We start from the raw sequence: 22542 nt of genomic DNA, 5'->3' as shown, positions 1-22542 counted from the left end.
TCAGGCTGAAGTATGGTAGCGAAATCACTGCTCACCACTCAGGTAATCATCCCATCTTAGCCTCCCACGTAGCTGGGACCACAGGTGCACACCACCATGTCTGGCTAATTTTTTGTATTTTTTGTAGATACAGGGTTTTGCCATGTTGCCCAACCTGGTCTCAAGTGATGTGCCCACCTCGGCCTCCCTAAGTGCTGGGATTACAGAAGTAACAAGCCACCACACACAGCCCCAAACATACTTCGAAGAGTGACTGGCAGAACAAATAATTATACATCAATACAATGGAATACTATTCAGTAATAAAAAAGGAATGAACTACTAATACATGCAAAAACTTGAGAGAACCTCAAGGGCATCACACTAAGTGCAAGTAGCTAGTATCAACAGGTTATATACTGAATGATTATATTTCAATAACAATGTAGAAAACACAAAACTCCACAGTATGGAGAACAGATCAGTGGTCCCAAAAGATTAGTGGTACAGGGAAGATGCGACTACAAAGGGATACCACAGGGAATTTTTTCAGGTGTTGAAACTGGTATGTATCCTGACTGTCATGGTGGTTTACATCAACCTATGCATGTGTGTATAGCTGTATTACTAGTACACAAAAAAATAGGCAATTTTACTTTATAGTCTATAAAAAATAAAAATTTTTAAATGATACTGTAAAAGAATAAACACGCCCAGGCGCAATGGCTTCACACTTGTAATCCCAGCACTTTAGGAGGCCGAGACGAGCGAATCACTTGAGGTCAGGAGTTTGAGACCAGCCTGGCCAACCTGGTGAAACCCTGTCTCTACTAAAAATACAAAAATTAGCTGGGCGTGGTGGTGGACACCTGTAATCCCAGCTACTCGGGAGGCTGAGGCAGGAGAATCACTGGAACCCAGGAGGTGGAGGTTGCAGTGAGCCAATATCGTGCCACTGAACTCCAGCCTGGGCGAAAGAGTGAGACTCTGTCTCAAAAAAAAAAAACACAATAAACACATGGGGCAACAGCCTATTAACTATGCTATTAACTAAGGTGGGGGTAGTTCATAACACATCACTACGATCTAAATTCTTTAAAAATATATTAAACAATAGAAGAGGCCAGGCACGGTTGCTCATGCCTGTAATCCCAGCACTTTGTGAGGCCGAGGCGGGCGGAGTGACTGAGCTCAGGAGTTTGAGACCAGCCTGGGCAACACGGTGAAACCCCTGTATTTTGTCTCTACCAAAATACAAAAAATTAGCCGGGCATGGCAGCATGAACCTGTAGTCCCAGCTGCTTGGGAGGCTGAGGCAGGAGAATCGCTTGAACCCAGAAGGCAGAGGTTGCAGTGAGCCATGACTGCACCGCTGCACTCTAGCCTGGGCAACAGAGAGAGACTCTGTCCCCCAAAAAAAGACAACAAAATAGAAGAAAGTAAAAAGAAATACCAAAATGTTAACAATGCTCATCTCTAGGTAATGAAATTACACGTGCTTGTTTTTCCCTTAGTCTATCTAACATCCTATATGGTATATCACTTTTAAAATTGAAAATTCCTTTTTTTTTTTTTTGAGACAGGGTCTCACTCTGTCGCCCAGCTGGAGTACAATGGTGCGATCTCGGTTCACTGCAACTTCTGCCTCCCAGGCTCAAGCAATCCTTCCACCTCAGCCTCCCAAGTAGCTGGGACTACAGGTGTGTGACACCACGCCTGGCTAATTTCTGTATTTTTTGTAGAGACAGAGTTTTGCCATGTTGCCCAGGATGGTAAAATTGAAAATTTCGAAGGAAAGAAATTTTTTCAATTACCAATTCTAATACTTTAAGAAATAGTGTACAACCCTAAAAAACTTGCAAAAATGTTGCAAGAAATACATTATCTTTTCAAACTGACAATACACTGTAAAACTCCATTTCCACTAAGATCTCATCAGACTTCAATGCTTAAAATAGCCTATTAAAATGTACTATATGCAAAGATCATTCAAAGTCAATAAAGAAGATATAAGCCTGTGTCAGAACATCTCCTGTAACCCAAAAATATATATACCTACTATGTACCCACAAGAATTTTTACATTTTTTTAAAAAGAAGATACAAAATTAATGTAAGGTTCTCACAAAGCTTTTGATAGATAATTAACCAAAAATGAAATCATTTAATAAGAGAAAAAATGTTAGTAACACTATAGTATTAAAAGCCAAAATGAGTATTCCTGTAAAGCAGAACTCGCTGCAAAACAAGTTTGGGAAAGGTCAGTGGCTGCACCATGAAGAAAAGGTAACAAATGATGAAACACAATGCAAGGACAGTGTTGTTTCAGGCAAGAGAACCAACATCTACTTAAGCACAGAAGAGGTTCACCAAAAGATACAAAATTACTGGAATTAAGAGTTCCAAGTTATGATTATCTTCATTCACATTAACCAAAAGTGTCATCAGACCACTCTTATTTTGCTATAATCTTTAGTATCTGATATCATTTGTTTTGAAAACATAATCACCACAAAAAATTTATCATGGATAAGGCTCAATCTCTAAAGACCTACTACTCCCTGTAAGATACTTGCTGTGGGGTTTTTTCATATACATTGTTCGATTTATCATAGTTAAATCTCTCAACGTCTTGGGACACATAAGTTATATTATTCCTTTAGGATGCTGACCTGGAGCATGTGCATGCACGCACACACTCTCTCTACATCTATCTATCTATCTATCTATCTATCTATCTATCTATATATATATATATTTTTTTTTTAAGAGAGAGGGTCTCACTATGTTGCCCAGGCTAATCTCGAACTCCTGGTCTCAAGCAATCTTCTCACCTCAGTCTCCCAAGTAGCTAGGACTACAGGTGTGCAATCTGGCTAAACTGGCTATAGTTAAGTAAAATTTGAAGACTAACTTCCCAACGGATGTTGCGCAACAGAACCCTTAACCATCTGTAAATCAATGGCGCCCGACGAGGTGGCTCATGCCTGTAATCCCAGCACTTTGGGAAGCTGAGGTGGGCGGATCACTTGAGGTCAGGAGTTCGAGACCAGCCTGGCCAATAAGGTGAAACCCGGTCTCTACTAAAAACACAAAAATTAGCCGAGCGTGGTAGCAGGTGCCCGTAGTCCCAGCTACTCGGGAGGCTGAAGCAGAAGAATTGCTTGAACCCGGGAGATGGAGACTGTAGCGAGCCAAGATCACACTATTGCACGCCAGCCTGAGTGACAGAGCCAGGACTCCATCTCAAAAAAAAAACAAAAAAACAAAAATCAATTGCTACTGCTGCACAAAGGTGCCAATGTGAGAAGCAACTCAGCTACTAATCAGTATAATAATCCTACAGTTTGGAACATGTGCCCTTGTGAATTTCTATTTAGAGCTCATATTTGAAATTACTGTTTTCTGTTTTAACATAGATGCCAGATATCTCCTGAATGGTAGTCACAGACATCTTCATCACTCCTCACAGAGCCTACATTTTAAGTTAGCCCAACTCGAATTCCATCCAAATATGAAAATCTATCTAGCTGTTTTTGTCTATTATATAACAGACAAACAGAAATGTCCCCTGGATATCCGCACTGATGCTATCTTGCATCATGCAGATCTTTACTCAGACACCACTTCAAAGAGGCCTTCCCAAGACCACCTAAAAGCACAAATGTAATATATCACCATCCTTATATCAGCTCTAATTTACCTTATGGCATTACTTACTATAGTATGTCAAGAGGTAATTAATGCCATAATGACATGGTGGCTCATGCCTGTAATCCCAGCACTTTGGGGGGGCCAAGGAGGGCAGGTCACTTGAGGTCAGATGTTCCAGACCAGCCTGGCCAACATGGTGAAACCTTGTGTCTATTAAAAGTACTAAAATTAGCTAGGCATGGTGGTACACACCTGTAATCCCAGATGCTAGGCAGGCTGATGAAGGAGAATCACTTGAACCCAGGAGGCAGAGGTTGAAGTGAGCCGAGATCACACCACTGCACTCCAGCCTGGGAGACAGAGTGAGACTCCATTTAAAAAGGGGGTGGGGGAAGAGGAAGCTCTCATTTATCCCAAACACACCAAATAAACTTCTCTAAAGTCTAGGGAGTTTGAACTCCTGTTTTTTTATTTTTTTATTTTTATTTTTATTTTCATTTTTTGGTGTGGGGGACAGTCTCTCGCTATGTTACCCAGGCTGGAGTGCAATGGTGTGATCTCCGCTCACTACAACCTCTGCCGCCTGGGTTCCAGCGATTCTTCTGCCTCAGCCTCCTGAGTAGCTGGGATTACAGGGGCGCACCACCACACCTGGCTAATTTTTTGTATTTTTAGTAAAGATGGGGCGGGGGGGGGTTCACCATGCTGGCTAGGCTGGTCTCGAACTCCCGACCTTGAGATCCATCTACCTTGGCCTCCCCAAAGTGCTGGGATTATAGGCATGAGTGAGCCATCATGCCTGGCCAGGGAGTTTGAACTTCTAAACCTAACTGCACATTAGAACCAGCTGGCATAGTTCGAAGAAGAAGAAGAAGAAAAAAAAAAAACAGTATGCCTGGGCTGCACTCCAGGCCACTTAAGTCAGAATACTGGGGCCCAAGCAAGTTATTTTCTTAAAAGCTCCCCTGATGATCCTAAATGAACAACAAAGGTTGAGAACCACTGCCTTGTGCCATCTCCCAGTCTTCCTGTCTCTCCTACTTCATAAATCAAAGTAAAAGTACATAAACAAATTTAGATTTAAATTCCTGGTGCCCGCAATAAATCTTGAAGAAGACATTCCCATCTTTCCCACTCAAAAATTCATTTTCTCTAAAGAGTAAGCATAGTATTTACCTCCTCTAAGACACATCCCTGATTTAACATACTCAAACTTGATGATAATTACTTTTTGGGGGGAAGGGAGGGCAGTGGGAAGACAGAGTCTCATTCTTCTCGCCCAGACTGGAGTGCAGTGCTGTGATCTCGACTGACTACAACCTCCAACTCCCAGGTTCCAGCGATTCTCCTGCCTCATCCTCCCGAGTAGCTGGAATTACAAGTGCACACCACCACACCCGGCTAATTTTTGTATTTTTAGTAGAGACGGAGTTTCATCATGTTGACAAGGCTGGTCTCAAACTCCTGACCTCAACTGATCTGCCTGCCCTGGCCCCCCAAGTGCTGGGATTACAGGCGAGAGCCATCACGCCCAGCCTAATAATTACTTTTTTTAACAGCACTGTCCCAGCCACAGACTGTTTTGTTGTTTTGGGTTTTTTTGTTTTTTTTTTTTTTTGAGATGGAGTTTCACTGTTCTTGCCCAGGCTGGAGTGTAGTGGTGCGATCTCGGCTCACGGCAACCTCTGCCTCCCGGGTTCAAGTGATTCTCCTGCCTCAGCCTCCCGAATAGCTGGGATTACAGGCATGCACCATCACACCCAGCCAATTTTGTATTTTTAGTAGAGACGGGGTTTCATCATGTTGGTCAGGCTGGTCTCGAACTCCTTACCTCAGGTGACGCAACTGGCTTGTCCTCCCAAAGTGCTGGGATTACAGGCATGAGCCACCACGCCAGGCCACAGACTGTTTTAAAAAGCAATTACCGTATTATTTTTATTTGTATCTCTATTATCTCCTCTCTGTACTTCCTTCTTTTTGCAATTTGTATCTCTATATTATCTTCTCTTCTACACCCAAGTTAATCTTAACTTTTTTGTATCCCTTACATTTGAAGTGCTGCAGTTCTACAGTTTGCAAAAATTTCTATATCTTATCAGATGATGAAACAGCTTGGGTATTAAAAGCGCCTTTCTCCCCCAGGCTAGAGTGCAGTGGAACAATCATAGCTCACTGCTGCCTGAAGTGCTGGACTCATGTGATACTCCTGCTTCAGCCTCCCAAGTCGTTGGGCGTACAGGCATGCACCATCACACCCAGGTAATTTTTTATTTTTTTGTAGAGATGGGGGTCTCACTATGTTGCCCAGGCTGGTCTCGAACTCCTGGCCTCAGACAATCCTCCCACCTAAGCCTCCCAAAGTGCTGGGATTACAGGCCATTTGCCCATTTTAAAGTTGGTATCTCAGAGAAGTATCTTGCCAAAGGCACCCTTTTCATGAAGCCATCAGCGTACAACACACATATCAGAGAGGTACCTCCTGCTTGCGTCCCCGCTGTTCTTACATACTACATTACAGAAATATATTGTTTTTTAAGTTCTATATATAGTTATAGCCAACATTCCTAAGGACAGAGTACTAAATGTTTAACAATTTAAGCATAGTTACAATTACAGATTTCCAGTTTAAAAATAACATAATACACCAGGCGCAGTGGCTCACATCTGTAATCCCAGTACTTTGGGAGGCCAAGGGAGATGGATCACGAGGTCAGGAGATCCAGACCATCCTGGCTAATACGGTGAAACCCCGTCTCTACTAAAAATACAAAAACATTAGCCAGGCATGGTGGCGGGCGCCTGTAGTCCCAGCTACTCGGGAGCCTGAGGCAGGAGAATGGCATGAACCCGGGAGGCGGAGCTTGCAGTGAGCCAAGATCGCACCACTGCACTCCAGCCTGGGCAACAGAGCAAGACTCCGTGTCGAAACAAAAAAATAAAATAAAATAAAAATAAAAATAACATAATACATCCATATTTACCTCTGCTCCCTCCCAAGATCCCACTGAAAAGACAGTAAAGGAATAAAGAAGGTATTAAACAAACCCAAAAAGACAAAAAGAACAAGTGAAGAGAAAATAGCAACAAAATTTTTGAACGTGGAGGGCAAATGGAAAAGCATTAACTAACTTGTTTCCTCTCCCAAAAATCTTAAAGTAAGCCAGGGCGGAAAGAAAGCCCAAAACATTCATGTTGTATTCTTTCTCAAATACACAGGTAAAAGAGGTCTAATAATTAAAATTGCTGGCCGGGCATGGTGGCTCATGTCTATAATCCCAGCATTTTGGGAGACCGAGGCAGGCAGATCACCTGTGGTGAGGAGTCCAAAACCAGCCTGACCCTGTCTCTAGTAAAAATACAAAAATTACCCTGGCATGGTGGCATGCGCCTGTAATCCCAGCTACTTGGGAGGCTGAGGCAGGAGAATCGCTTGAACCCAGGAGGCAGAGGTTGCAGTGAGCCAAGATCACATCACTGCACTCCAGCCTGGGCAACAGACCAAGACTCCATCCCCCCCAAAAAAAAGTAAATTAAATTAAAATAAAAATAAAAATAAACAAAATAAAACTGCTTAAAAGCAGTTGCTTTTTACAATATTTTCTCAACTAACTAATACTGCAACCAAGCTCCAATCATAAGAGGGCCCTAATTTTTTACCTTAAACTAGGAGTTCTTGTACTTACGGGAACCATGGCCAAGGTGGTTCAAATTCACCTTGTTATCTACATAAGGCAGACAAACACTTGTTGAACTGAACTATATAATTTAAGACACCAAAACAAAAAGTAGCGCCGGGCACAGTGGCTCACGCCTGTAATCCCAGCACTTTGGGAGGCCGAGGCGGGTAGATTACAAGGTCAGGAGTTCAAGACCAGCCTGGCCAACATGGTGAAACCCTGTCTCTACTAAAAATACAAAAAATTAGCTGGGCATGGAGGCGTGCACCTGTAATCCCAACTACTCGGGAGGCTGAGGCAGGAGAATTGCTTGAACTCGGGAGGCAGAGGTTGCAGTGAGCTGAGATCACGCCATTGCACTCCAGCTCGGGCGACAGGGCAAGACTTCGTCTCAAAAAAAAAAAAAAAGTAACATTTATTGACTGCTTATGGTGAGTCAAGCAATATTCTGTATGTATCAGTTTATTTAATCTTTACAATAACCCAGTGAGTTAAGTACTAATTATGAAGCACAGAGAGAGGTTAAGCAGTTTCCATAAGGTCACACCTGGAACTTAAATGGTCTGGCTCCAGAGCCAATATTCTATTCTTTCTTAATATCACTAAAGTCAGTCAACAGAAACAGAGCCAAAGTACATATTCATAGCCCAAAAAGAGATTATGCTAAATTAAGTTTTTATAAAGAACTCAGATGCTTTCATAAGACAATTATCTTCTAGGGCTATTGAGATCCCAATTCTATATCACGTTTATCTCTCAAAGAATAGTTGAGAATAGGAATGCTGCATGTACCAAAGTTAGCCAGGAATTAGAACTGGTTTGAATCATTTACAGTTTCTATCACTGGGAGACTGCACATTTTAGCCAAAAAAATTTATTTCTTGAGGACTACACAGGCACCATGACTTCTCAGAGCAGGCAGCTCTGGGCCTGAAGTTTAATCAAGAAGCTCTTACATCAGGAAAGGAAAAAAAAAAACACCCAATCTAAACCTCACTGAAGCTACAGTAAAGTACAAACATCTTCCTTTTATTTATGACCACTATACAAATTTCTCAAATCGAAGTCATTATCTATATTACTGAGGGACTGACTCTAACAACCTAGTGGGAAAAAAAAAAAAAAGTCAATATCTATACAGGAAAAGAAAAAAGATACAAAGAAATGTAAAACTGGAGTGTTTCTCTAAGAACACCGAGCAGGGCTGGCTGCGGTGGCTCACGCCTGCAATCCCAGCACTTTGGGAGGCCAGGGCGGGCAGGTCACAAAGTCAGGAGTTCGAGACCAGCCTGACCAACATGGTGAAGCCCCATCTCTACTAAAAATACAAAAAAAATTAGCCGGGCATGGTGGCGCACACTTGTAATCCCAGCTACTCAGGAGGCTGAGGCAGGAGAATCGTTTGGACTTGGGAGGCGGAGGTTGCAGTGAGCCGAGACTGCGCCACTGCACTCCAACCAGCCTGGGCAACAGAACAAGACTCCATCTCAATAAATAAATTAAAATAAAATAAAAACACTGAGCAGGTTTTTCTTTCTTTTTCACTGCAACACAAATCTGGAATTCACTTCGGAAACTGAAGAGACATGACTTTCTCCTACACATATACTGCCATCAATATCCATTGATTAATACCCACACACATATACCTTCACTTACTTATGTACATATACTACATAAACAAATCTATGTGCACACAGAACTAGTAACACAACTATCTTAACTTCATTCTGACATTTAGCCACACCAATACACTAAAAGATATTTATCCAAATATAGATTACTGTATATTTGTTACAAATATTCATATTTCCACCTACATTTGAATGTTATCTGCCTATCCTCTATGTGTAAACATTTAGTGAACTTTTTTTAAAGTAATCACAAGGAGTGTGGCAATATTGACCAAGCAGTCAAGAGACTCAAGGGAATTAGCATTCGCTGAGCACCCCCTATTTTACATTTGTCATGCACTGTTGGCACTTTTAACGTGTTTGACCACTTAATCTTCCCCACCATTCTATTAAACATTAATCTTAATTTACAGATGAGGAAGCTGAGGTTCAGGAGGTTTAAGTAGTGAGTTCATAAATGAACTAAAATTCAAAATTCAGGACTACCTAACATAAAGCGCATGCTCTCTCTACATAATCTCAAAAAAGCTCATAAAAAAGACAAACAGTATAAAATGTACTACACTGGGGAGAGGCATTATTTCAGGAAGTAAGAGAAACCATCACCCCCAGTACTTAAGTAAGAGAACACTTTAACAATATCTTACTCTTACATAAAAGCAAAATCTGGATGGGTTCTGCAGGATGGTGGAAAGTGGTAAATCAGAAAAAAAACTTAGGAAGTTCAAAGTTCAGTTTAAGTTCAAAAACTGAATATAGAAAAGCTTTAAGTAAAAAAGAAAAAAAAAAAAAAAAGCAAGGTTTTGTTGTTTTCTGTTTGTTTGAGACAGAGTCTTGCTCTGTTGCCCAGGCTGGAATGCAGTGGCACAATCACAGCTCACTAAAGCCTCAACCTCCCAGGTTCAAGCAATCCTCCCACCTCAGCCTCCCTAGTATCTGGGACTACAGGTGTGCACCCCCATACCCAGCTAATTTTTTTACTTTTTTCTAGAGACAAGGTCTCTCAACTACTGGGCTCAAGCAATCCTCCTGCCTCAGCCTCCCAAGGTGCTGGGACCCCAGGCATGAGCCAGAGCACCAGGCCAAAAGCAAGATTATTTACAGGGAATTAAAGTAGATAAGACAAACATTTTTGGGGCACTTGTCTGGTAAGTACACTGCTGCAAACATTTTACATGCATTAACACTTAATCCTCACAATGAGTACAATTATCCTCCCCATTTTGCAAATAAGGAAACTGGAACAGAAATACTAAATAATTTAGTCAAGGTTAAAATAATTCTGTGTAATGGGATGAATTTTTTTTTTTTAATTTTTTAAGACACTGGGATCTTAACCCAAGCTATCTGTGTCCAGAACCAAGCTCCTGTCTAACTATTATGCTAAATTTCATGAACAAACAACAGCTAGGGTAAAGGATATATCTAGTAATACGAATAGTATGGTCAAGTGGTGTGTAGCTTTTTTATTTTTAATAATCCAAAGTCAGGACAGACGTGGTGGCTCACACCTGTAATCCCAGCACTTTGGGAGGCTGAAGCGGGTGGATCACAAGGTCATGAGATCGAGACCATCCTGGCTAATATGGTAAAACCTGTCTCTACTAAAAATACAAAAAAAAAATTAGCCAGGCGTGGTGCAGGTGCCTGTAGTCCCAGCTAGTCGGGGGGCTGAGGCAAGAGAATGGTGTGAACCCAGGAGGCAGAGCTTGCAGTAAGTGGAGATACTCCAGGTGGAGTACGCCACCCTACTCCAGCCTGGGCGACAGAGAGAGACTCCGTCTCAAAAAAAAAAAAAAAACAAAGTCAGCAAATATATAAAAAGAGACAAATGAGCATATGAAAAGATGCTCGACATCATGTCATTCGGAAATTACAATTTTTAAAAAGGAGACACCACTACACAACTACTATAATGGCCAAAATATAAACCCCCCAAATGCTGGTGAGGAAGTGAAACATTCATTGCTGATGGGAATACAAAATGATACACAGTCACTAAGAGTCTGTCAATTTCTTACAAAAGTAAACATACTCTCACATGCGACCCAGCAATTGAGCTCCTTAGTATTTACCCAAATAATCTGAAAACTTATGTCTACACAAAAACCTGCACACAAATTTTTACAGCAGGTTTATTCATAGTTGCCAAAACATGGAAGCCAGCAGGATGTCCTTCGGTGTGTGAATGGATAAACTGTGCTACATCCAGACAATGGAATATTATTTAGCACTAAAAAGGAATGAGCTACGAAGCCATGAAAAGACATGGAAGAACTGTAAATGCATATAAATAAAGAAGGCAATTTGAAAAGTCTACAAACGGTATAAATACAACTATGACATTCGGAATAAGGCAAAACTATGAAGACAGTAAAAAGATCAGTGGTTGCCAACAGGGAGAGGGGAGGGAGCAGTTGGGGGGAAAAGGAAGGGAAGGATGAATAGGCACAGCAGGGGATTTTTAGGGCAGTGAAACTATTCTTTATGATAGTACAATGGTGGATACATGTCACTATACATTGTCTAAACCCACAGACTGTACAACACCAAGAGTAAGCCCTAATGTAAACTATGGACTTTGGGAGATGATGACTGTTAGTGCTAAGTTCACGAATGGTAACATACCACTCTGGTGCAGAATACTGACGGGTGGGAGGCTGTGTGAGCATGGAGATAGAGGGTATAGGGAACTGTCTGTACTTTCTACTTAATTTTGTTGAGAACCTAAAACTGCTCTAAAAAAGAAAGTAATTTAAACAAAAAAAGTCAAGGAATGTGTTTATTTAGCAATTCGTATATAAGGAAGTACTAATATACTCATTGTTATATATGCATCAAATCAAAAATACTCAAGTTTATATTGTACATTCGGGCTGGGCGCGGTGGCTCACGCCCGTAATCGCAACACTTTGGGAGGCCAAGGTGGGCAGATCACTTGAGGTCAGAAGTTCGAGACCAGCCTGGCCAAGATGGTGAAACCCCTGTCTCTACTAAAAAAAAAAAAAAAAAAAAATTAGCCAGGAGGGGTGGTGTGCACCTGTAATCCCAGCTATTGGGGCGGGTGAGGCAGGAGGATCGCCTGAGCCCAGGAGGCAGAGGTTACAGTGAGCCAAGATCACACTGCTGCACTCCAGCCTGAGCCACAGAGTGAGATAAATACATATATACATATATATATATATATATATAAACAAACACACACACACACACATACACATACACTGTACACTAGGGATCCTGGGTCCTGGTGGGGGGGGATATATAAACAAAGTACCTCCCCACAAGGACCTTGAAATATGCGACAGACCTCACATATTTACAAAAAGCTAAATAAAATGGAATTTAAATTTAAATAGTTCAAGATGGCTGAAAAAATACCACAGAAGAGTAAGCTGCCAGATTACTAAAATGGACACTAATAGGACAGTATGTGCTTAGGGCTTCAGTCATTTCTGGCTAAAGGGATCAGGAAGTTAAGACATGCTCTAGATCTTGAAAATGACTAAGACTCAGCTAAATGACTGGAGTGAATTGGTGCATTCCAAGAAAGAACAAAACTACTGCAGTTAGGAAAGAGAATTAAATGGACTATTTCACAAAACTTATAAATAAGGAGACAAGACTAGAGAGACTAGTAAAGGCCAGATCGTGCAGCTCAGAGCCTCAAACATCTTCACTCCTAAATACTGACAGGGAGCAAATACTTACCCAACCTGTGTATATACTGATAGCTCTTAATCCAGTTAAAGTTTATTTATAAACATTTTATATCAGACACAGATAATATAAAGACATATACTAGTAGCCATAGTTAAAAATTCACTGTCTTTGCCACCCAATACATATACATACAAGTCCTGTTTCCATCCTTCAACTTCAAATCTACAAGCAACCCATAACCCTATAAACTGAACCCCAGGCATCCATAAGACATATTACTCTATTACCTAGTAAAACTCTATATGGTTATCCCCAGGCTTTATCCCCTCAGACACAGATGCCTTTCCTCTGTGGTAGAAAAGAAAGTGGCCCATTGCCCATAAACGAGAAAGAGGGATTATGTTAGGACCATGATCACTACTGGCATCTTCTCTCTATTTATAGGGCTGTCACCCTCTATTAATCATTAAAAGCAAACTTACTAAATACCTGCAGATTCCAAGTAAAGCATAAAATGCAGCATTCCCTCCTCGATCATCTGAACTGGGGCAAACAGGACCCTATACAACCTCTGATAATTATTAATAATAATAAACTTCAGGCCAGGTGAGACAGCTCATGCCTGCAACCCCAGCACTTTGGGAGACTGAGGTGGGAGGATCATTTGAGGCCAGAAGTTCAAGACCAGCCTGGGCAACACAGCAAAACCCCATCTCTACAAACATAAATAAATTTTACAAATAATAATAAATTTCATTTCTCATATACGAAAATGTTTCAGAATACATCCATTGTTAGCGTTCAAATTTTTTCTGTAATCCTTCATTCCATTCACTATAAACCCTTCTACATATTTTAATTCATATACTCAATCTTCATGCATGGGGACCTGCAATGTTATCCAATCCCAAACTCTTCTAATTAACAAATGCCCCAACAAAACCTGTTATCCCAAATCAATGCTATGTTTTACCTATCTACCTATACCTTCATGTTATACACCTAAAACCCTCCTCTTTAGTAATCTACCACTAAAGTGAATATTGTCTTCCCTTCCATGTACAGGCACATAAATATATGTCCAATTTCCCCAATCAACAAACCCTGACACACATTATTATTCTCAAACATGGCCTCCAGACATAAAAAGCACCCCACAAAATTCCTCTATCTATCCAAAACCCTTGAATACTTTTGTTAATGACTTTCTTTAGAAATCCTAGTACATATGATACCACTGATTCCAAGTTAAAAATCACAAAAATACTACATCTTCAAGATAGAAACATATACTAAAAAGTGTAGACATGTATGAAAAGGATAAAATCAAATTACAGATAACGTTTATGAAGAGGGAGGGTTGGAGAAATGCAGTCCAGGAGTGATTCAGCTGAGATTTTAATCCTATTTGTAAAGTTTTATTTCTTAAGCTGAGTTGGGGATGCATGGTGTTCACTGTAATTACTCTTCATACCTTTTCATACTTGAAATATTTTAAATGACTTTGAAAAGGAAAGATATCCAATTACTAATGAGCATCTCCCTCTTACACACAGTGACAAGCCATTATGTCTAAGTTGCAGTAACTGTTCACTGCTACATCTGGGCCACCCCTATCATTTACTAAGCCAAGAAAAGAAAAAATTACAAACCTACCTCCCAAAACTTTCTCTTAGCTATATTCCAGGTTTATATCCTAAAACTATACATAATCCAATTCTTTCACAACTCTAACATCGACAATAATTAACATGTCTAATTTCACGTTTGCATCCCTAAATTGCCATTTACTCTTACAAATGACTTATTATCCACACAGTAAACTTTTCCTCGTTGTCTACGTTAAAATACAAGTGAATTGGTTGACCACGTAACTACTTCCACTTGGCTAAATGCAGACAGTTGTATACATTATATCTCTATGCAGGAGTACAATTCACTCATAGACTAACTTTTCAATTTTAACCTACAACATCCAAATTAAGCCACCCATCATTTAACCACAAATGAAATGTCATCTCCGCCAAATGTAACTCAGCCAGGGCCATTCCAAAACCACTCCAGTCCGTCCACTGAGCATACACCTCACGCATCTAAAAGTCCCGTCCCTGGACCAAGGTTTACGCCACCCAGAAGTGCTCTCTTCCAATGGTGAGACTCAGACACACCTTCAAATCCCAATTTTCGGGTCGCTGTAGGAAAACAAGTAGAGACGGCCTGAAGTTACAAACCCTAAAGAATCTATTTCATACACCACAGGTACTGACTTTCTCGTCACTGGGGCGTAGAAGTTGGAAGCCCCGAGCAAGGGGACCAGGTCTAGTAGTCTTTGGCGTCCGCAGAGTCCTACAGTCGTCGACCAAGCAGTTCAGGCAGCTGGCCCGCCTACTTCCCTCCCCACCCCCACCCCGGCCCACCCCACCCCCACCCCCACCCCCACCCCCACCCCGGGCGCACAGCCCGCGGTCTGTCCCCGCACCCGCGGGACCTGAGAACAGTAGATTGCCGGCTCCTCTCCCACAAGTGAGGGCTTAGATGCCGGCTCGGACGCTCCCCGCCCCCCGCCTCCGGCCACCAGCCTCTCGACCGGGGTCAACCCTTCCAGCCTTGCGCTCTCATCTAACCGGGAGCAGGACCGACAGCCTCTCCAGGGCCTACCCGGGCCTGGTTTCCTCCGGTGCCAAGCTCCGAGGCCTCCTCACCTCTCGCAGAGGACCAAGCCAGACCGGACGCTCCAGGCCCGAAAGGCAACTCCCCTTCCACCACTCCCTGACTCGCCCGTCTTTCCTCCCAGCTGCAGCCGCTGAAAAAGCCAAGTCTTAAGGTCCCCCTCCATCAGCTTCCGGGCCTCCCTTCACGGCCGGGCCCGAACCCCCAGCCCTGCCCTCCCGCCACCTCGCTTCCCCAAGTCGCGAGGCCGAGCCCCCGGGCTGGGCGGCTTCTTTCCCCGGCTTCGCGCCCGCCCGGCGTGCGACACACTCACCACTGAGCGCCGAGGCCTGCAGTGTGGCCCCCGAGGTGCCGTCGATGACTTTGATGGTCCCGCGGCTAGTGACGGCCAGGATGGCGTTGAGCGCAGGGTGGTAGGACAGGCTGTGCAGCCCGTCGGCGTCGCAGTGCATGCAGCCGTCCCGCAGCACTAGCCACTCCGAGACCCCGGCCGCCCCCGACCCCGCCGCCGAGGAGCAGCCGGGGCCCGAGGCCGCCGCAGCCGCCATCTTCCGGCCTGCGCTCAGCACAATCACACTGGGAAGCGGCTCAGTGACAGTCCCGGGAGGTGCAGCACCACCGCCAGTCACCATCCGGGGCCAGGGGGCAAGCGGAGCGCGTTAGCCGGAAGTGAAGTCAGGCGCCCGCACGCACGCGGAACGTCGATCGCCCGGCCGGAGGGGCCAAACTCGGAGGGAGGCTGACGGGAGAAGGGGAGAAGCAGGGAGAGAGGCGGGGCCCCGGGCGCGGGCTGGAGGCCGGCGGGTGGAGCATGCGCGGGAGGGCTCGCGCGTGCCACGCGCCGCGGGTCTGGCCAGCTCCGCGTCCGCAACGTCCCAGTTTCTTCCTGCGAGCCGGGGGAGTGGCGGCTGACGAGTCCACGCCGCTCCTCGCGGGAGAAGGGGGAGGGGTTGGCCTCCGTGCATTTCCGCTAGGTGGGGACCCCCGCCCTTGCGACCTGTCTGGTACGCCCGGAGGCCTTTTGCAGCAGTTCCAGCTGCGCCCTGACGGTTCCCGGTACGTGCGGTATAGCTGTTCGGCCGTAGCCGGAAGCGGACCTTTGGGTCTCGGCCACGGCCCTGGTGTGAGAATAAACAGTCTTTGAGAAGCCTCTCGTTTGGATTGGAAGGAACCGAACGACCTTCCCAGACCTTCCTTTAACCATGCGTGTCCTCCCCATTCTTAAGGCTTTCTGTTGAACAAACGTACCAGATACGAGGTGCTGGAAGCGCATAGTTAAGCTTAGTTTCTCTATCCACATTCGAAACATCCCGAGTTACGGGAATTAATGAGGGAGTGGGTCTGTGTGCGTGTGGGGCGGGAGTGTTGGAGGGCTAGAAAGGACTAGTCAGTTTGCTAATCATCCCCCCCTTGGAGAATTTTTTTTTAACTTTTTATTTTGAAATAGATTCACAGTTGAAAATACACTACAGACCTCTGTGGTCTTTCTCTCCAAAAGCCATAACCCCCATCTATGAGAAAAACATTGGACAAACCCAAACTGTAGGACATAATTTTTATAAAATACCTAAACACTACTTGAAGATAGTACAGAGAGATCCAATTTACTCTTTCAGTTTACCCCAATGGTTGCATATTACATAATTTGAGTACAGTCTCAAAAGGAGGGATTTGATAGTTGTGTGATGTGTGTATAGTTCAATGTCATTGTATCACATGTAGATCTACGCACCATAGTCAAGATGCAGAGCTGTATGTTCTATATGTTTTGTGATCATTACGTTATTTTGAAAAGACCTAGTTTTCCTTAAAAACCTAATCAAAGAGCTGTTGTGAGGATTAAGAATCGTTGGTAAAATGTGTAGAAGAGCATCTGACAAGTATATAGTAGGTGCTCAATAAAAATTATAAGAGTTAATTGCCCTCTCACATTTCATGCGAACTTCTTCAGGAAATCTTCATGGATTACCTCAACTACATCTTAAACTATTAGCCATCCGGCTGCATCTGAAACACTTAAGAGATTTGGCTGTATTCCTCTCTTCTTGAGGTCCCTAAAATATACTGAAGTTCCTGGGCCGCCAGAGAGTGACATTCTTTACTCATCTGTGGGAGTGTTTTGTTTGTTTGTTTGTTTGTTTGTTTTTTGAGACGGAGTCTCACTCTGTCGCCCAGGCTGGAGTGCAGTGGCGTGATCTGGGCTCGCAACGTCCGCCTCTTGGGTTCAAGCAATTCTGTGCCTCAGCCTCCTGAATAGCTGGAATTACAGGTGCCTGTCACCACGCCCCGCTTTTTTTTTTTTTTTTTTTTTTTGTATTTTTAGTAGAGACGGGTTTCACCATCTTGACCAGGTTGGTATTGAACTCCTGGCCTCGTGATCCACCCGCCTCGGCCTCCCAAAGTACTGGGATTACAGGTGTGAGCCACCGTGCCCAGCCACTCACCTGTATTTCTGGGAACCCTCAGGCTGGTTTTTCAAAAGAAAACTTTATTTGCTCCATAAAGTCAATCATAGCTCCTTAAAACCATCTGGTCATATCTGAAAATATGACATTCCAGTCAAAACCTGGTTAATATAACCAGTGCCTCCAATTATGTCTTGTTACAGGAGAACACATTTTTATAGAAATAATACAAATAGGCCGGGCGTGGTGGCTCAAGCCTGTAATCCCAGCACTTTGGGACGCCGAGACGGGTGGATCACGAGGTCAGGAGCTTGAGACCATCCTGGCTAACACGGTGAAACCCCGTCTCTACTGAAAAATACAAAAAACTAGCCGGGCGAGATGGCAGGCGCCTGTAGTCCCAGCTACTCGGGAGGCTGAGGCAGGAGAATGGTGTAAACCTGGGAGGCGGAGCTTGCAGTGAGCCGAGATCGGGCCACTGTACTCCAGCCTGGGCAACAGAGCCAGACTCCGTCTCAAAAAAAAAAAAAAAAAGAAAAGAAATAATACAAATAACTATATTGCCATAAAAATAGGAATACTGGGCAGTTTGGCAGCGGGTGTGTGAAGGGAGACAGTGTGGAGGCCACAGGGTACTCGCCACGATGAGCAGCACCTTAGCTAAGATCGCAGAGATAGAAGCCGAGATGGCTCGGACTCAAAAGAACAAGGCCACAGCACACCACCTGGGGCTGCTTAAGGCTCGTCTTGCTAAGCTTCGTCGAGAACTCATTACTCCAAAGGGTGGTGGTGGTGGGGGTCCAGGAGAAGGTTTTGATGTGGCCAAGACAGGTGATGCTCGAATTGAATTTGTTGGTTTTCCATCTGTGGGGAAGTCAACACTGCTTAGTAACCTGGCAGGGGTATATTCTGAGGTGGCAGCCTATGAATTCACTACTCTGACCACTGTGCCTGGTGTCATCAGATACAAAGGTGCCAAGATCCAGCTCCTGGATCTCCCAGGTATCATTAAAGGTGCCAAGGATGGGAAAGGTAGAGGTCAAATCATTGCAGTGGCCCAAACCTGTAACTTGATTCTGATTGTTCTGGATGTCCTGAAACCTTTGTGACATAAGAAGATAATTGAAAATGAGCTGGAAGGCTTTGGCATTTGCTTGAACAGCAAACCCCCCAACATTGGCTTTAAGAAGAAAGACAAGGGAGGCATTAATCTCACAGCCACTTGCCCCCAGAGTGAGCTGGATGCTGAAACTGTGAAGAGCATTCTGGCCGAATACAAGATTCATAATGCCGATGTGACTCTACGTAGTGATGCTACAGCTGATGACCTCATTGATGTGGTGGAAGGAAACAGAGTTTATATCCCCTGTATCTATGTGTTAAATAAGATTGACCAAATCTCCAGTGAGGAATTGGATATCATCTATAAGGTGCCTCACTGTGTACCCATCTCTGCCCATCACCGCTGGAATTTTGATGACCTATTGGAAAAGATCTGGGACTATCTGAAACTAGTGAGAATTTACACCAAACCCAAAGGCCAATTACCAGATTACACATCCCCAGTGGTGCTTCCATACTCCAGGACCACAGTGGAGGATTTCTGCATGAAGATTCATAAAAATCTTATCAAAGAATTTAAATATGCTCTGGTCTGGGGTCTCTGTGAAACACAATCCTCAGAAAGTGGGTAAAGACCATACTTTGGAGGACGAGGATGTCATTCAAATTGTGAAGAAGTGACACTTTTCCCCTTTCCATCTGCCGGGCGAACCACAACAGCCTTCCCCATGATCAAGCACCCTACCCCAGTTCTTTCTGGTTTTGGCAGTCACTGGATCAGGATCCAGGGGAGGGAGATGGAGGCACCCAAACTGGAACTTCATTTGTCTTACCTTGGTGTCACCTTGTATGTCGAACTGCATAAAAGATCTGGTAGGCTGGTCAGCTACATACAGAAAAAAAAAAAAAAAAAAAATAGGAATACTTGGCCGGGCTCGGTGACTCACACCTGTAATCCCAGCACTTTGGGAGGCTGAGGTGGGCGGATCACGAGGTCAGGAGATCGAGACCATCCTGGCTAACACGGTGAAACCCCGTCTCTACTAAAAAAAAAACACAAAAAATTAGCCGGGCCTAGTGGTACACACCTGTAATCCCAGCTACTTGGGAGGCTGAGGCAGGAGAATCACTTGAAACCCAGGAGGCAGAGGTTGCAGTGAGCCGAGATCAGGCCACTGCACTCCAGCCTGGAAGACACTGCGAGACTCCATCTCAAAAAAAAAAAAAAAAAAAAAAACCATTTGAGTCATTTTCTATTTTTCTGAGAATTTTATGAATACTTTGTTTGAGTACTCATTTATCCCTAAGCCAGTTCTGGTATTTTAGTTTGGTAATACCATCAGAGGTAGAAAAGATTATGTACATATAATATACAAACATAGATATATACATGTACACATACATAAACGTGCAGACTGATGCAACCAGATCTTAATGGCTTTTCTTCTTTTCTTTAGAGATGAGGTCTCACTATGTTGCTCAGGTTGAACTTGAATGCCTAAGCTCAAGCCATTCTCCAGTATCAGCCTCCTGAATAGCTGGGACTGCAGGCACACAGCACAATGTCTAGCGGGCTTTTCACTTTAAAATTTTAGTCATGAGGCAGTAAAAAGTAATACAAACTCACTGGTTTGTCTCTACTTTTTTTTTTTTTTTTTTTTGAGACAGAGTTTCATTCTTGTTGCCCAGGCTGGAGTGCAATGGCAGGATCTCAGCTCACCGCAACCTCCACCTCCTGGGTTCAAGTGATTCTCTTGCCTCAGCCTCCCAAGTAGCTGGGATTACAAGCGCCCACAACCACACTTGGCGAATTTTGTATTTTTAATAGAGACAGGGTTCCTCCATGTTGGTCAGGCTGGTCTTGAACTCCCGACCTTAGGTGATCTGCCCGCCTCGGCCTCCCAAAGTGCTGGGATTACAGGCATGAGCCACCGCACTCAGCCAATATTTCTACTTTAATTTTTATCCGAATTGTATTTCTGATGAAAATGGGACAAGTTGGCCAGCACAGTGACTTACCCCTGTAATCCCAGCACATTGAGAGGCCGAGGCGGGCAGATCAGCTGAGGTCAGGAGTTCGAGACTAGCCTGGCCAACATAGTGAAACTCTATCTCTACTAAAAATAGAAAAACATGAGCCAGGCATGGTGGTGGATGCCTGTAGTCCCAGCTACTAGGGAGGCGGAGACAGGAGAATCACTTGAACCCTGGAGGCAGAGGTTGCAGGGAACAGAGATCGTGCCACTGCATTCCAGCCTGGGCAACAGAGCAAGAATTCACCTCAGAAAAAAAAGAAAATGGGACAAGGTGAGTTTGCCTACTTAGTAAGGGCTAAAGCTTTTTACCAATATTTGTGGAAAATTATTTTTACTTTTTTTTTATTTGCCCAGTTTCAAAAAAGTCTCATTCTTTTTTCTCTCTTTTCAGCCTCAAGTGATTGATTTGGAGGGTCCTCTCAGTCCCTTCAGAGCCCCCAGTGGAGGGTAGGGAGCCTAAAGTGCAAGTGACTGTGGGGCTGGAGTGGAAAGGGAAAGGATCTGGCAGTAGTGGACGAAGTTGGCAAAGGATATAGTCAGTAGGGATTCAGAAGAAGGGTTTCAGATGACAGAATTTCCCATGGGAGAAGCAGGATCCAATAGAGAGAATACAGAGGCTTCACAGAAAGCCAGAAAGAACATCCAGCCCAAAAGGTATCTTTAAAAGAAGCCTGGGACTCCAACATAGTTTCAGAGAGTATACTTTTTTTCCCCTTATTTTAAGAGACAGCATCTTGCCGTGTAACCTAGGCCAGAGTCAGTGGCATGATCATAGCTCACTGCAGCCTCAAACTCCTGGGCTCAAGCAGTCCTCCTGCCTCAGCCTCCTAAGTAGCTGGAATTACAGATGGAAGCCACCAAACCCAGGCAGAGTATACTGATACCTTACAGATCCACATCTGTTCTTACCAGCTTTGGCAAATATTCGTCTTGAGCAATGGTTCAGGAATCTGATTCACCAAGGAACAATGTAAGGGGTCAGTAGGTGGAAAATACCTAAGAGGAAACCTCAGGGTTAAGTGAAACTCTGGCCAAATCAATCTAACAGGATTCTTGCTGAAGATAGGCCACAGTGATCAGACATCACCTGGGAGATGGTGGAGGATGAGGAGCCTGGTCAGATATGGAGGAAGAGGGGTTCTTGCTAAACTGACTTAGCATAGTTTTCTGCTAAAACTGGACTTCACAAGGAAGTGCACAGATGGACCTAGCAGAAGATTCAGAAGTCTGACTAAAGTTTGGCCAAACAAAGAATCTCTGTCATAGGAAAGTCTGGATGAATATCTGATTTTCATTACTGTATCATCATTGATCACCTCTGTGAACCTGGACTAGTCATACATTTTGAGAATGTTTCACCAAGTGTCAAATGGAAATAATAAAATTTGTTGCCCTAGTCATTTAGGTTTGTTCTAAGTACTTCTGAAAGTACTTATAAATGGTAAAAATCGAAAAACAGGGCCTGGCACGGTGGCTCATGCCTGTAATCCCAGCACTTTGGGAGGTTGAGGCGGGTGGATTACTTGAGGTCAGGAGTTCGAGACCAGCCTGGCCAAAATGGTGAAACACTGTCTCTACTGAAAATACAAAATAGGCTGGGCGCAGTGGCTCACGCCTGTAATCCCAGCACTTTGGGAGGCTGAGGCAGGCGGATCACGAGGTCAAGAGATCAAGACCATCCTGGCCAACATGGTGAAACCCTTGTCTCTACTAAAAATACAAAAAATTAGCTGGGCATGGTGACACGCGCCTGTGGTCCCAGC

General features: G+C 43.9%; 1 protein-coding gene and 1 pseudogene across 11 annotated transcripts in view; one reads left to right on the top strand and one right to left on the bottom strand.

Annotated features, from left to right (window-relative positions):
- Positions 1-16042, bottom strand: part of BIRC6 (baculoviral IAP repeat containing 6) — a 254915-nt gene extending 238873 nt beyond the window's left edge. For 7 of the 10 annotated variants that reach the window (XR_002732443.2, XM_023216386.2, XM_023216391.2 and 4 more), the window contains exon 1: positions 15590-15913. Coding sequence is in view for 9 of the 10 variants with exons in the window: in XM_023216386.2 (XP_023072154.1) it covers positions 15590-15908 (319 nt within the window). In the remaining variant the exon portion in view is untranslated. Of the gene's footprint in view, positions 1-15589 lie in introns of all 10 variants that reach the window. The other 3 variants (XM_023216390.1, XM_023216392.1, XM_023216393.1) reach the window with 2 other exon arrangements.
- Positions 16043-18270: 2228 nt separating this feature from the next.
- Positions 18271-19659, top strand: LOC111545413 (annotated as a pseudogene). Its single transcript, XR_002732444.2, has one exon. The product of XR_002732444.2 is annotated as a developmentally-regulated GTP-binding protein 1 pseudogene (transcript).
- The last annotated feature ends 2883 nt before the right edge of the window (positions 19660-22542 follow it).

This window comes from Piliocolobus tephrosceles, chromosome 15 (assembly GCF_002776525.5).
Source record: "Piliocolobus tephrosceles isolate RC106 chromosome 15, ASM277652v3, whole genome shotgun sequence".
Taxonomy (NCBI): Eukaryota; Metazoa; Chordata; class Mammalia; order Primates; family Cercopithecidae; genus Piliocolobus; species Piliocolobus tephrosceles.
The sequence above is the reverse complement of the archived record's forward strand: the minus strand, read 5'-3'. Positions and strand labels throughout refer to the sequence as shown.